Raw genomic sequence first — 14,742 nt, 5'->3', positions numbered from 1 at the left:
AACTGGAGCCGATGAGGGAGTGTGACTGTCATTGGACCAGCTGGCCTGATCCAGCAGAAGTGGATGGAGATACACTGAATGGGGCTCCTGGGAGGCGTGAGTTGAAGGGGAAGGAAGAGAAGAGACCTCCAAAGTAAGGGAAGAGTGAAAAGTGGGAAGGACTGGGGTGGAGCCCCAAGTAGGGACCAGAGGAGAAAACAGGGATAAAGTAATCAAGGGAGATGGGACAGGAAGATGAAAGAATGAGGTAAACAGCAGGTGGGAAGAGGAGGTCAACCTGAAGGAGAAAGCCAGGTCGAAGAAAGAAGGGAGAGACGAAGAGAAGGGATGGGAAGCAGAGGAGGAGGCAGCCAAGAAAACCTGGAAGCTGAATCATAGAAAGGAAGAGGTAGGAGAAGGAGGGGCTGGAGGATAAGATAAAGGTGGGAAACGCAAGAGAGAAAGAACCGCGTCTGGGTGTATGACGGCTAGACAGGAGTTCAGAGAACAGCGGGGTCGCCAGGCCACCACCTTATGGGCCACGGCTCATTGGTTCTAGGAGCTGGGAAAGGGCATCCCAGGAAAGAAGCCCTAGACTTTAGCCTGAGTCTGGGCCACTCTAGGGGACCGGGAGTGGGGTGGCAGGAGAGGACGAGCAGAATCTCGACTTCTGGCCCCAATCTGTGCATGATCACCCGAGCTCAGCGGACGCTCCTCTCTGACCCAGGCAGGCGGCTCAGGGACGCGTGCGGGGATGCAGAGAGAAACCGCTGAGGAATTAGGGCCGGGAGAGACTGGTACCTGCCGGGGGCGCGTGGTGGGGCAGAGCTGGCACTGATGCTGAGAGTGGCTAAGGAGCGCGGCGCCCCAGAGCAGAAGGGCTGGCAGAAGCTCAGAAAGCCAGGATGGTTCAGGGTCCAAGGAAGGTCATATGTTGGGTGGGAGCTGTGGGGCAGTGAAGGTGCATAAGGAACTGGAGGAGCTGGAAAGACCCTGGCTTGGGTGTTCGAGGGTGGGGCTGCGTGGTGACCAACGGCACAGAGGGTGTGTGTTGGGGCGGAAGAACCACCCCAGCTGAATCGTCCCCGTGGGGTTTTCTTCCCGTGTCTTAGTTCCAGAAGTTGCCGCATCAGAGGCTAATAGTTGAGGAACAAATCATGCAAGGACAGCCTAAGGGGGAGGTGAATGTAAAGCGGTGGAGAAGGCGGGCGCGAGGGCGCAGACACCTTGTGGAACTAAGAAGGCCTTCGTTCACCTTCCGCCCCCGCGGCTGCATCCTTGAGAAAGGGGTATTGCTGCGAAGCCGCGCCAGGGCTGGCCGCGGCGAGGTGGGAGGCAGGATGGAGGGGCGGGAGCCAAGGCCGAGGGGGCGGACATGGGGTGGCGTCTGGTGCTCCATAAAGGGGTTGCGGGGGACGCGCTCTCTTCTGCAAGGGCAGCGGCCACCGGCAAGGAACACGGCGCGATGCAGGTTCAGTGCCAGCAGAGCCCAGTGCTGGCAGGCAGCGCCACTTTGGTCGCCCTTGGGGCAGTGGTCTTGTACGTCGCGAAGCCCTCCGGCTACGGGAAGCACACGGAGAGCCTGACGCCCGCGGCTACCCGCCTGCCAGCCCGCGCCGCCTGGTTCCTGCAGGAGCTGCCCTCCTTCGCGGTGCCCGCGGGGATCCTCGCCCGGCAGCCCCTCTCCCTCTTTGAGCCACCTGGGACGGTGCTTCTGGGCCTCTTCTGCGTACATTACTTCCACAGGTAGCGTTTTTCCCCTGCGGGCGCCCAGTGCAGCGCACTACCCTGCTCCCGGCGTCCAGGAGCGCAGCGTGGGGCGCGCACCGAGGAACGCCAAGGAGGCAGCGCGGAGCGCTGTGAGGAACGCAGAGGCCAGCCTGCCGGGCGCACCTGGCTGGGGCCGGGGCCGGGGCCTGGACGCTAGAGAGTTTACAAGCGGCTGCGGGACAGATGCCGCCTTCACTCCCCCAGCACCTCATCTGCTCTCAGCAGCTCCAAATCCTCTGGCTGCTCGAGAGGAGAGAAAGAGGTCTTGCGGGCGAGAGGAGACCTGGAAGGCTCAGGTTGGGGAGATCTATTGGACAGGGCTATTCCTTAACCAACTGCGCGCAGTCGGCGGTTACCTGTGGCATCTCGCGCCCCGCCCCGCTTCTCTTTCTTCCTTCACCTTTTCCTTGCAGGGTGGGGACAGGTTAGTTCTGGGATCCTGGGAGAGTCTTACGCGTTTGGCATCTCCCGAGGGAAACTCAGCTCAGAGGTTCTCATCGATTTAGTCTTTGCAGGTCTAAGGAGGAAGGTGGGTAGAGCCCAAATCCAGACTTCACAGATGGGGAAGAGAATATAGTGAGATCCCACTGACTCAAGCGAGGGTCCCCGCTTCTTAGGCACCTCCCAAAAGGGACCAGGCACACCACCAATTCATCTACCTTTCCAATTTCCCTGGGACTTGAAATGTGAGTGGGTAACTTACAGTTCAAATGTTCTTCTAGATTAAAAAATCCGGGTTCAGGAGAACTTTGCTTTCTGCTCTGGGAAGGAAAGACAGGAAAGAGACCAAAGGATGTCAGGATTCAGAGACTGTCCAGCCTCAGTAAAGTCTCACAGGGAAAGGGAAGAACGAACACATTGTTAAATTGCCTACCATGCCCAATCGTTTAGTATCTATGGTCTCACTTAACTCTGTTGTAACCTTTTGAGAGATATTTATTATGTCCACTTTACAAAGAAACTGAGGCTGAGTAAGGTTATGGGACTGAAAGAAGACAATACAGTTGGTGCCCGCTAAGATACAAATCTGAGCTTGTGAATCTCTGAGGTTTAAGACCTTTTAGCCATTTTAAGTAGGCATATATTCTATGCAAGACGAGAACAGAGCCCATAAACAGAGAAAAGTGATCAAACAAAATCAAAACCTTGAAGGTTTTGCCTTATTTTGAATAGAAGTTTCCTAGGGTCAAAAGATCAAGGAAGTTTGGATTAGAGATTAGGATAAAGAATGCCTCTGGCATAATCTCTCTCGTAAAGAGAAAGTGATGCCTCATTTCGAGAGAAGAAGGTGTCAGAGACAAATTTCAAACTGGCTTTCTTAATTTCCTCTTATCCTCTGAATCTTCTTTATTGGTCAAGATTTAATATTTATGCAATCTTAACTGAATTCTCACTCTTTTAAAAAGGCAAATGTTGTCAAGTAATAATAACTAAACTGTATCCTTTCAACAAATATTTACTAAAAGCCTGTTGTGAACAAGATTCTTTATTTTACACAGATTTTATTTTACTCACATTTAGAGGGTTTAATTTGCACAGAAAGAAAGATGTTGGATACAGGAGATAAGAGATTAGTTTTTTATTTCACTGATTTTTGAACAGACATTTCACAGAGAAATGTGATTTTTATCAACAATTATTTTTATCTTCAAATTAACTACTGTATGTTGACAACATAAGCAATATTTTTATGAGGTCATTTCATCTTAATGATTAGTGTTTTGTGACAATCCTATTAACATAAACTTTAGGCTTGTTTTTGAAATCAAAAGGCACTTTGCACAATAAATTATGACCAGCGCATTTAAAAAAAACCCAAAGGAGTAATTATGCATAAAATACCTATCTACATATTGTCCTTCTTCAGAGGAAATTTTAAAATATTAGGAAAGGACTTGGAGATTCATTCTGCCTGAGGGAAAATTGCCCACTGGAAGTACACTCTTGAGTTTCTTGTCCCTGAGGCATCAGGATCTGATGTTTGTTTTTCCTCTTTTTTGAATTCTTTCTTTGAGCCCACTGGAGTGTTTGATCTGTTATTGTTTGAGTGCTTACAGGGTGTTACACTGTGTGCCAAACACTCTGAGTAAATAATTTACTCATCCCCATACCAACCCATTTAGGTAGGCATGCCCATTTTGCAGGTGGGAAACTGGAGCAAGAAAAGGTTAAATAACTTACTTGCCCAAGGTCACACAATACCGAGGAATCAGAGTTCAAACCCATGCAGTATGAATCCAGATCTCAGGCTCTTCAGGTATGATAATAAACTGTTTTATACTTGTTAGATAAATGCGACCTCATTCTTGCTTTTTAAAAACTATATTTATTCTTAAAATTATTATATAAAAATTTTTTAAATTATAAAAACAATTTTTCCTAACGAAAAATGGAAAAATCCCAAAAGTAGAAAATACTCATAATTACATCTAAGTATATTAAATATTAATGTTTTAGACAATTTCTATCAAATCTTTTTCCTTAGTAGATTTTCACACATGCTCGTTATGTTGAGTATATGGTTTTTTAGTTCTGTTTAATTACCTAACATTTTATAGTATTTTCCAACATTATCATAGATTTCTTAATATCTGCTTATTTCATCTACTGTAAAAATAATAATTTACCTATATATTCATTTATAGTTGGACATTTAATTTGTCTTGGGGTGAAGCTAGGTTCATTGAAGCTGTGATGTACATTTTTTGCATCTAAATTCTTTTCTAAGTTTAGGTCTATTTTCTTAGGATTCCCAGAAGTGGTTCAAAGGTTATGAACATTCTTTAGGGTCTTGATATGATCATACATATCTGTTTCGAGGCTTAAGGAGTCATTTGGCTTGATACTGAGGGTGCATTAAGGAACAAGCATCAGGCTGTCTTGGCTTTATCTTGTCCTGTGTGTTGCTAAGACAGAGAATAAGATGGAGAGACAAGGAGAAAGGATGGCTCAGGTTTGGCTCAGACTCTTTTGCAAAATGTCCATTGGGGACTGTTCAAAGCAGCAATATGTCCCATCAAATAGAAGTTAAAACTCATTGCACTTTTCTCAATACAAGGATGGCACACAAGAATGTAGATTCCACAGGATCAAAGGTTTTTGTCTCACTTTTTTATGGCTGTATCCCCATTGTATACAAGGAGCTGGTACATAGTTGGTACTCACTAGAATTTGTTGAATGCGTGAATGAGCTCTACTTACAACAACAGTACAGACAGAATTGTAGGAGAGCTACCAATTACATGGGAATCATAATTGCTGAGATTGCATAGTTAGGTCAATTCAGATAACTTTCCTCTCTTCAGAATCTATTGTTGTGGCTGTTTGGTTTCTTTAGCCACATGGAAATGACTGCTGCCTAAGCATGTTGCCTAATCCCACTGCCAAAGTCATTTGAAGTCAAGAGTTATCTTACCTCTTGTTGACTGTGATTACAGCTGTGGAATGACCCCTTGTCTAAACTCTCTGATTGATCTGCACTTTCCCAGGAAGTCTTGGTGTTCCATACAGTGGTCAATCACACCACTTATGCATGTGGTGGCTGATGTATTTTTCAAGACTTTGATGGGTCCTTGATAACTGAATTGAATGAACAAGACAAAGAAACATTTTTTTTTCCAGAGAAAAAGTGACTATATTGTGAAAAGGTTTTGGGCAATGTAACTTCCATGATATACATCTAGAAGCAGAGTATAATGCACACATTAGAGTCTGCTTGAATTCAGAGAGATGTTCCCTGAGGTTTAGATGCTGAAACATTTTTTTGATTAGCCAAATAAAATGATGGCTTCAATAAGGTGCCTTCTTGCTTTATTAGTTCATCCCCCGCAGAATTTCTCCTCGTCCTTCAAGATTCAGGTCAGGCATCCTTTCCTCCAAGAAGCCTTGTCTGAGTCTTGTCTTTTCTCTAAATCCAGTTGTGATGCTGTTCTTTGGGCTTTATAGTAGGCAGTGTGGCTTTCCATGAGGCATTTCACACACTGGATCATAATTATCTGTTCTAAGGAAACGTAGTTCCCATCTGCCCAGCCTCTTCATTTTACAGAAGCAAAGCACAAAAGGTTGGGTCAGTTAGGGGGAAATCAAGGAGTTGGAACTTAAGTCTCCTCATGAGCCCCTGCCAATGCTTCTCTTATTTCATGAGAGGTGCAGATGTCTCAACTATTCAGAAGTAATCAGACCTCGCTAAGGAAACTACTCATCTGCTGAGAATCAGAATGAGAATTAATGGCTACATTGGAAACAATAGACAAATCTCTCCTCTTACAGATTAAGAAAAAAAAGCCCAAACAAGATAAGCAACATTCCTGCGATCACTTAATCATGTGTTAAGGATGTTCCTGAGTCATAATTTGAATCAATTAAGATTAATTGAAAGATTTTTTTAGAATGAGAGTCAGCAAACTTTTTCTGGGGGTGGGGGGAGGGGGGAGGGATAGCATTAGGACATATACCTAATGTTAAATGACGAGTTAATGGATGCAGCACACCAACATGGCACATGTATACATATGTAACAAACCTGCACATTGTGCACATGTACCCTAAAACTTAAAGTATAATAATAATAATAAAAAAAGCCAGGTCATGATCTCTATTGCAGCAACTCACCCCTATTCTTATAGCGGGAAAACGGCTACAGACATTATGTAAACAGATGAATGTGGTTGTATTCCAATAAAGCTTTATTTACAAAAACAAGCAGTGAGCCATATTTGGCCTATGGGCCATAGTTTACCGATCCCTTCTTAAGAAAACTATGAATGGCGTAGCTTTACATTCAGTGGCCTGATAATTCTATAATAAAATTTGGTTAAATTCTATAGCAAAGCAGCGGGCATATTTTAGAAAATTTCTGCTACATGTAAGTGGGGACTTGGTAGTAAATATTGTTTTCTGAGAATTCTTGGGTTCTAAGTTTTTATTTGAACTTTTATTGGAAAATAGTAGGAGTCTCGGAGTTTTCATTCTAAATGGAATGACATCATAAGCACATCTGAAAAATATATAGCTATGTTTGCCAAAAATATAAACCAGCTTTGGAGATCGTGACCATTTCACTTTTACCACATTGAAGAAAGGACCAACTTTTTGTCCATTTAAAATCTAATTTAATGTCACGTAAAAAGAACAAACAAAATAAAGAATTATGATTGGAATTCAAGGATTCAGACTGGCAAAGTGACATGTACCAAGTTACATGGCAAGAAAGGGCAGAGTGGAGCTCGAAGCCAGGTCTCCTGATCTTTATCGGAGTTCTATAGGCTCAGAACTATGCTAGGTCTCATGGGAGTCATAGGAGTACAATGCCTAGTGCTTGCCCTCTAGGAAGAAGGCAGGCAAGAACCTTCATTGTGTGCTTCTCACTCTTTCTGGTGTGAAACTTGGGTGGCAGCAATGTCAGTCTGACAATATCAGGCAGATGGGAAAATGTAAACTGAGGGGGAAAGAGGCCTGGTTAGCATGGGCCACAGCCAGGCCACTGAACATTCATCTGAGAGGGCCCTAGTGCCTGTCTATGTTTGATTGTGCATGGGACAGGGGGCAGATAGGTGGGTAGGTGTTGGGGGGGCCTCAAAATGGCACCCTTCTTCTCCATTCAAGTTCAGAACTAACTGAGAGATCCAGGAATTAGGTAACTAGAGACATATTACCACCTTTTATTACTGGTAAAGCTGGTTTGGGGGAATGTGGCTTAGATTTTTGGATTATGTGGGCCTTCTAACACAGTACCTCAGAAATAATTAGCTACGATCATGGCTGGGCAACCACAGGCCTGTCACAGTGGTGCCTGTTCTGAAAAGACAGCAGAAGGGCTGAGCTGTACACATCCTTTGGTAGGTTCTGCTCCCAGATTGACCCATCAGGTAATTCACATTTCCTTGCTGGAGGAGGAATGATGAGGGACAGTGGAAAGACTTGCAGTGATGCTCTAATGAAAGGCCCTCAGACAGCTAGAGGGGGAGCATAAATATTTTTTGTTACTAGATGGAATACAAAAGTTGTCTACTTATTGAATTTTGCCACAGCCTGGCAACTTGTTTCTGCAACTTGGGGTACTTCCCGTTCTGCTGTTGACTCCCTGCCATGTATGGCAATGGGGACATCAAAGTCTGGACTCAAGTTGTTTAAAAAGTTTCTGTGCTCAACCCAGGAGCCTTTAATGAGACTCAGCTCAACATAGGAGCTCTAAATTTTAAAAACCCCTGAACTAGGGCCAACAGTGCAATTTGTCTTCCATTTGGTTATAGAAGGGAAAGAAGGGAAACCAATATTTATTGAGCTCTGGGTGTTCCAGGCATTATATTATGTTCTTTGCATTGGCTATCTCATTTTGTCCTTGAGGCAATCCCTGTTATTAGTGCTATTTTACAAGTGATTGCAGTGTAGAGCATTGGTGGAGTGAGTGGGAGTGAGGATGGGAGACTTGACCTGGTCCTTGAAGAATGGCCTGTTCCCAGATTTCTGGGTGTGGATATGATGTCTGTTGGGAAAAGTGGCCCATTTGGTGATCTGTGACTTAAATTTTCCTTATACTTTGTATACTCAGTCTTGGAATATCTCTCTACTTTTAGATTCCAAACATCTTCTGTAACTATGCCATATCATCCAGTCCTACTACCCAAGTCTTAAATTAGGCTCTGGGCCACTTTCAATTTCTTTTTTTTTATATTTGCTCCATATTGTTAAGGCTGATCCTAGAAGTTACTGTGAAGAAAATAGGGTAATTTGCTTTTGACAGTTTTTCTTTCTAACCATGAAACATCCCAAGATCTTTTTTCACGTACAGACGCTTGTTCTCTCTTGCCTCTCTGCCTGCCCTCTTGTATCAGCAGTACATGATCTTACTTCTATCTTTTAAAACTTAACTCTGTGTCTCATGTTTTCATTCAATGCTCTTTACTTGCCAAAAGTTACTTATGTGATAAACAAATCTAAGTTCTAGTGTATTGGGTTGTTTGTTTTCTTATTATTGAGTTTTAAAAGTTGTTTATGTATTCTGGAGAGAGGTATTTTGCCAGGTATAAACTTAGCAAATACTTTCTCTTAGTTTGTGACTTGTCTCTTTTATTCTCTTAGCTGTCTTTTGTTTTAAAAAAATTATTTTTAGGTTCAAGTTTACATATGCAGTTCTGTTATACATGTAAACTACATGTCTCAGGGGTTTGGTGTACAAATTATATCATCACCCCAGTAATAAGCATACTACCCGATAGGTATTTTTTGAATCATTACCCTCCTTCCATCCTCCACCCTCAAGTAGACCCCAGTTCTGTTGTTCTCTTAGTATCCATATGTACTTGGTGTTTAGCTCCCATTTATAAGTGAGGATATGCAGTTGGTTTTCTGTTTCTGTGTTAGTTTGCTGAGGATAATGACCTGCAAAGGACATGATCTCATTATTTTTCATGGCTGCATAATATTCCATGGTGTATATGTACCACATTTTCTTTATCTAGTCCACCATTGATGGATATTTAGGTTGATTTCCTGTCTTTGCTGTTGTGAATACTGCTGCAATGAGCATGACATGCATGTGTCTTTATGGTAGAACAATATATATTCCTTTGGGGATATACCCAATAATGGGATTGCTGAGTTGAATGGTGATTCTGTTTTAAATTATTTGAGAAATTCTTCCTAGCAGTGTATAGGCATTCCCTTTTCTCCATAACCTTGCCAGCATTTATTATTTTTGGCTTTTTAATAGTAGCTATTCTGATTGATATGAGATGATATTTTATGGTGGTTTTGATTTGCATTTCTCTAACGATTAGTGATGCAGAGCATTTTTTCATATCCTTGTTGGCCACATATATCTTCTTTTGAAAAGTATCTGTTGATGTCTTTTGCCCACTTTTAACTGGATTGTTTGGTTTTTGCTTGTAAATTAGTTTAAGTTCCTTATAGATGCTGGATATTAGACCTTTGTCAGATGCACAGTTTGTAGATATTTTTTCCCATTCTGTAAGTTGCATGTTTACTCTCTTGATAGTTTTTTTTTTCCTGTACAGAAGCTCTTTAGTTTAATTGGTCCTATTTGTCAATTTTTGGTTATGTTGCAATTGCTTTTGGTGTCTTTGTCATGAAGTCTTTTCCAGGTCCTATGTCCAGAATGGCATTTTCTAGGTTTTCTTCTAGGGTGTTTATGGTTTTAGGTTTTGAATTTAAGTCTTTAATTCATCTTGAGTTTATTTTTGTATGTGGTGTAAGGTAGAGGTCCAGTTCCAATTTTCTGCATCTGGCTAGCCAGTTATTCCGGCACCATTTTGAATAGGGAGTCCTTTCCCTGTTACTTGTTTTTGTCAACTTTATTAAATATCAGATGATCGTAGGTGTGCAGCATTGTTTCTGGGCACTCTATCCTGTTCCGTTGGTCTATATGTCTGTTTTTGTACCAGTGCCATGCTGTTTTGGTTACTGTAGCCTTGTAGTGTAGTTTGAAGTCAGGTAATGTGATGCCTCCAGCTTTGTTCTTTTTTCTTAGGATTGCCTGGCTATCCCAGGTCTTTTTTGATTCCATATGAATTTTAAAATAGTTTTTTTCTAATTCAGTGAAGAATGTCATCAGTAGTTTGATAGGAATAGCATTTAATATGTAAATCACTTTGGCAGTAGGGCCATTTTAACAATATTGATTCTTTCTATCCATGAGCATGGAATGTTTTTCTCTTTGTGTCATCTCTGATTTGTTTCAGCAGTGTTTTGTCATTCTCATTGTAGAGATCTTTCACCTCCCTGGTTAGTTGCATTCCTAGGTATTTTATTCTCTTTGCTGCAATCATGAATGAGATTGCATTCTTGATTTGGCTGTCAGTTTGGATGTTGTTGGTGTATAGGAATGCTAGTGATTTTTGTACACTGATTTTGTATCCTGAAACTTTATTGAAGTTGTTTATCAGACCAAGAAGCTTTTGGGAAGAGACCATGGGGTGTTCCAGGTATAGAATCACATCATCTGCAAACAGGGATAGTTTAACCTCTTCTCTTCCTATTTGGATGCCTCTTATTTCTTCCTCTTACCTGATTGCTCTGGCCAGGATTTCCAGTACTATGTTGAAAAGGAGTGGTGAGAGAGGGTATCCTTATCTTGTTCTAGTTTTCAAGGGGAATGCTTCCAGCTTTTGCCTATTCAGTATGATGTTAGCTGAGGGTTTGTCATTGATGGCTCTTGTTATTTTGAATTATGTTTCTTTAATGCCTCATTTGTTGAGGGTTTTTAACGTGATGAGGTGTTTAGTTGTATTGAAAGCCTTTTCTACATCTATTAAGATAGCCATGTAGTTTTTGTTTTTAGTTCTGTTTATGTAAGTCACATTTACTGATTTGCATATGTTGACTCAACCTTGCATCCCAGGGATAAAGCCTGCTTGATGGCGGTGGATTAGCTTTTTGATGTCCTACCAGATTCAGTTTGCCAGTGTTTTGTTGAGGATTTTTGCCTTGATGTTCATCAGGGATATTGGCCTGAAGTTTTCTTTTTCTGTTGTGTCTCTGTGAGGTTTTGGTATGAGGATGATGCTGGCCTCATAGAATGAGTTGGGGAGGAGTCCCTCTTCCTCAATTTTTTGGAGTAGTTTAAGTAGGAATGGTACCAGCTCTTCTTTACACATCTGGTATAATTTGTCTTAACTGTCTTTAGAAAAACAGAAATGTTTAATTTTGATTAAATCTGATTTTTCCATTTTTCTTTGGCTTTTGATGCCATATCTAAAAAATTTTTGCCTAATCTAAGGTCACAGTGATTTTCTCTTATATTTCCATCTACAAGATGTGTAGTTTTAGGTTTTAATTTCAGGTCTATGACACATTTTGAATTAATTTTTAAAGTAGGGTTCCAAATGTGAATCAAAGTTTTTTTTTTTTTTTGCATGTGGACAGCCAATTGTTTTAGTACCATTTGTTGAAGATACTACTTTTTCTCCAATGAACTGCCTTTGCACCTTAACTTTAAAAATAGGAGAATTATATGAACAGATACTTTGGCAAATAAGAACATAAAAGGATGCTCATTATTAGTGATTAGGGAAATGCAAATTAAACCACAATGGGGTATCACTATGTGTCTGATAGAATGGCTCAAATAAAAAATACTGACCATACCAAGTGTTTGTGAGGATGTGGAAGAACTGGAACTCTCATACCTTTGATGGGAATTTAAATGACAACCACTTTGGAAAATGTTTGATAGTTTCTTAAAAAGTGAAACATATACCTCTCATATAACCTAGCCATTGCATTTCTGGTTATTTTTCCAAGAAAAGTAAAAGCATGTGTTCATACAAATGATGGTAGCAGCAGCCCGACTGGAGCGGCTGCAGTGGAAGAGGCGTGACTGGGGCTGCGCACTTCGCAGAGCTGGCATGGCCAGGAACAGGCATGAGCCCCATCCCCTACCAAGTTGGTGGTGCAGAAGGCCAGTGCTCCTGGGCGCAGCTGCAGCCACCCAGCCATGGCTCTGGACCCGGACTTCCCTGTGCTCTCAGGGGCCTGGGAAGCGCCCCTGCCTCTGAAGACTTGGAAGTACCTGCTCCTACTCCTTGGCCTCTTCCCGCTCTAGGCGCGTGCTCTGGGGTGGAGCAAAGTTGTGGCTGAGTCAAGGTGCTGTTGCCCGGCCTGGCATATGCAAGCTCAGGGCGGCATTGACACACCAGCCCCCTGCCGCCTCGGCCCCCTCCAGACTTTGGGTGCTGATGAGCATGGGAGGAGGGGCAAGTGGGGGCTGAGGGTGGCTTAGTGCAGGCTTGCAAGCACCCCTTGGCACTAACAGCCTGGGCACCATGGATGGCATGTGGATCGTGGCAGGAGGCAGACAGGCTCCTGGGTGGAAAGGGGCAGGTCTCGGGTGAAACCCCACCTTCAAGCCAGGGATGGCCTGAAGCCTGGGTGCTGGGCTGTCAATTCTGGATGGAGTCAGTGGCCCAGAGTGACAATTTATGGTGCTTTTTCTGAACCCGCTCATGGTCGCCCATGGACCAATCAGCACGCGCTTCCTTCTGAGGCTATAAAACTCTGGACTCATCTAGCCTTGGACAGACATCAGGACTACCAGCTGTGGGAAGGAACTGCCCACTTTGGGTCTGCCAAGAGCTGCTCTGTCACTCAATGAAGATCCTCTCTGCCTTGCTCATCCTCCAGTTGTCTGTGTACCTCATTGTTCCTGGACATGAGACAAGAAATCAGGACCTGCTGAATGCGGGGACTGAAAGAGCTGTAACACAAACAGGTCTGAAACATGCCCCCCTGCTTGTCACATTGCAGGCAACAAGCAGGAGAGAAGAGCTGGGAACCTTCGGGGAGCCCAGAACTAGGGGAGCCCCGAGCCAGGGCTATGACACCCTCTTTGGGGCTTTGTGGTTCCTGGTGTCTCCAAGCTTCCAGGCACCACCATGTTGCTTTCATCCAGATGTGGGTGCCCACAGTGGAAGCCACTTGGGTACATCTGGTCCAACCACAGCCTCACGTGGAGCCGGCACTTATGCTGTCATCTGGAGCTGCTTGCCCTGTCACAGCAACCGGTGTGCCTGGCTGTGCACAGTGGCTGGACCCTGCGCTCACTCACAAACACACCCCTCATCGTTCTGTGCCTGGCTCACCCTTGGCAGGTGTGGGATCCAGGCCTGTAGTATGAGCCAAGTGCATCCTGCCAGGCTGAGTGGACAGACTGAGCTCAGTGGGCATGAACAACGCTCAGGCAGAAGGCACTGCTGGCCACAGAGGTTTCCAGCTGGTGAAGTGACACCCCAAGGATCTCGTGACACAAAGACTTGTATACAAATGTTTGTAGTAGCTTTATTTGTAGAAGCCAAAAACTAGAAAGAGTACATGCTTTACGATTATGTTTATATAAAATTCTATGAAATTCAAAATAATCTATGGTGACACAAACTACATCAGTGGTTTCCTGAGGGCACAAGAGGGACAAGAAGGTAGAACTACAAAGGGTGTGAAGAACCTTTTGTTGTGATGGATATGTTCATTATTTTTATGTCACATAGCTTCATGTGACATAAAATATATCTACCAAATTGCACTCATATATATATATATACACACACACACACACACACACACACACACCAAATTGCACCCTTTAAATATGTTCAGTTGACTGTATAGTAATTTACTTCAATAAAAATAAGAAAACTAGGTAGGCCTGTGAAAAAATTATATGTATATGTGGCCCTGTGTCACTGAGAATTGTTCAAAGTTTCTGTGAAGCTCATCTGGAAATGTTCAACAAGTGCCGATAAGCTGTTTCACTTTTTTGAGGTGCGAGTAGGAGGAGGGCCAGGAATTCTACTCAAGGGAAATAATCCAAAAGGAAGAAATCAGTCTACATAAAATTATAGTATTACTGTTCACAACTGTGAAACACTGGAAGTTATCTAAATGCTCTACAACTGGGGATTGATTGTAATCAATATGATTAAATTACCATATATACTTCAAAAATATTAGTTGCCTGGACTATATCTGTGTATGGAAATAAATATGTAAAGCATTTAGTTAAAAAGTAGCACATAAAGAGTACACTCTGATTTAATCCATGTTGACATGTACAAATGAAAATTGACCATCATTGGAATATAAAGTGATGTAAATAGCTGATAATTTAGGTTTGTATTTTTTCTTGTAGTATTATTAAAGTATTAAATTATTTAACTCCTATTATACCTAATAGAAGAAATAATACTGTATTACAAAATTTTAAGATGTATTTTACAAACTGACCATGCAATTAAATCTCAGCAGAGATATGACACCCCATAAGTAGTTACTGTTCTGAGGGATTTTAAAAGTCACGCTTCGTGTGCGAGATCTCCCCCACTGAGCTGCTATGACACCACCCACTTATGAAATTGTCATCTTTCTATTTCTCCTTTGTATCAAGATGTTGAAGATCCCTTAACATGCAATCATGTTACCTGGCAAAGTAGCGCTTGGCAAAGTCCAAACTATTCTCCTTTTAATATTTTGAATCCGAGAGGA

General features: G+C 42.7%; 1 protein-coding gene across 1 annotated transcript in view; it reads left to right on the top strand.

Moving 5' to 3' along the window:
* The first annotated feature begins 1,444 nt into the window (after positions 1–1,444).
* The window catches only part of SRD5A2 (steroid 5 alpha-reductase 2), a 57,808-nt gene continuing 44,510 nt past the window's right edge, over positions 1,445–14,742 (top strand). The window contains exon 1 of the mRNA XM_032172618.2: positions 1,445–1,725. Within this exon, the coding sequence (XP_032028509.1) occupies positions 1,445–1,725 (281 nt within the window). The remainder of the gene's footprint in view (positions 1,726–14,742) is intronic.

Source organism: Hylobates moloch, unplaced genomic scaffold, assembly GCF_009828535.3.
Source record: "Hylobates moloch isolate HMO894 unplaced genomic scaffold, HMol_V3 SCAFFOLD_13, whole genome shotgun sequence".
NCBI classification, from domain to species: Eukaryota; Metazoa; Chordata; class Mammalia; order Primates; family Hylobatidae; genus Hylobates; species Hylobates moloch.
Note: the sequence above shows the minus strand (reverse complement) of the source record. Positions and strands in the feature narration are given on the sequence as shown.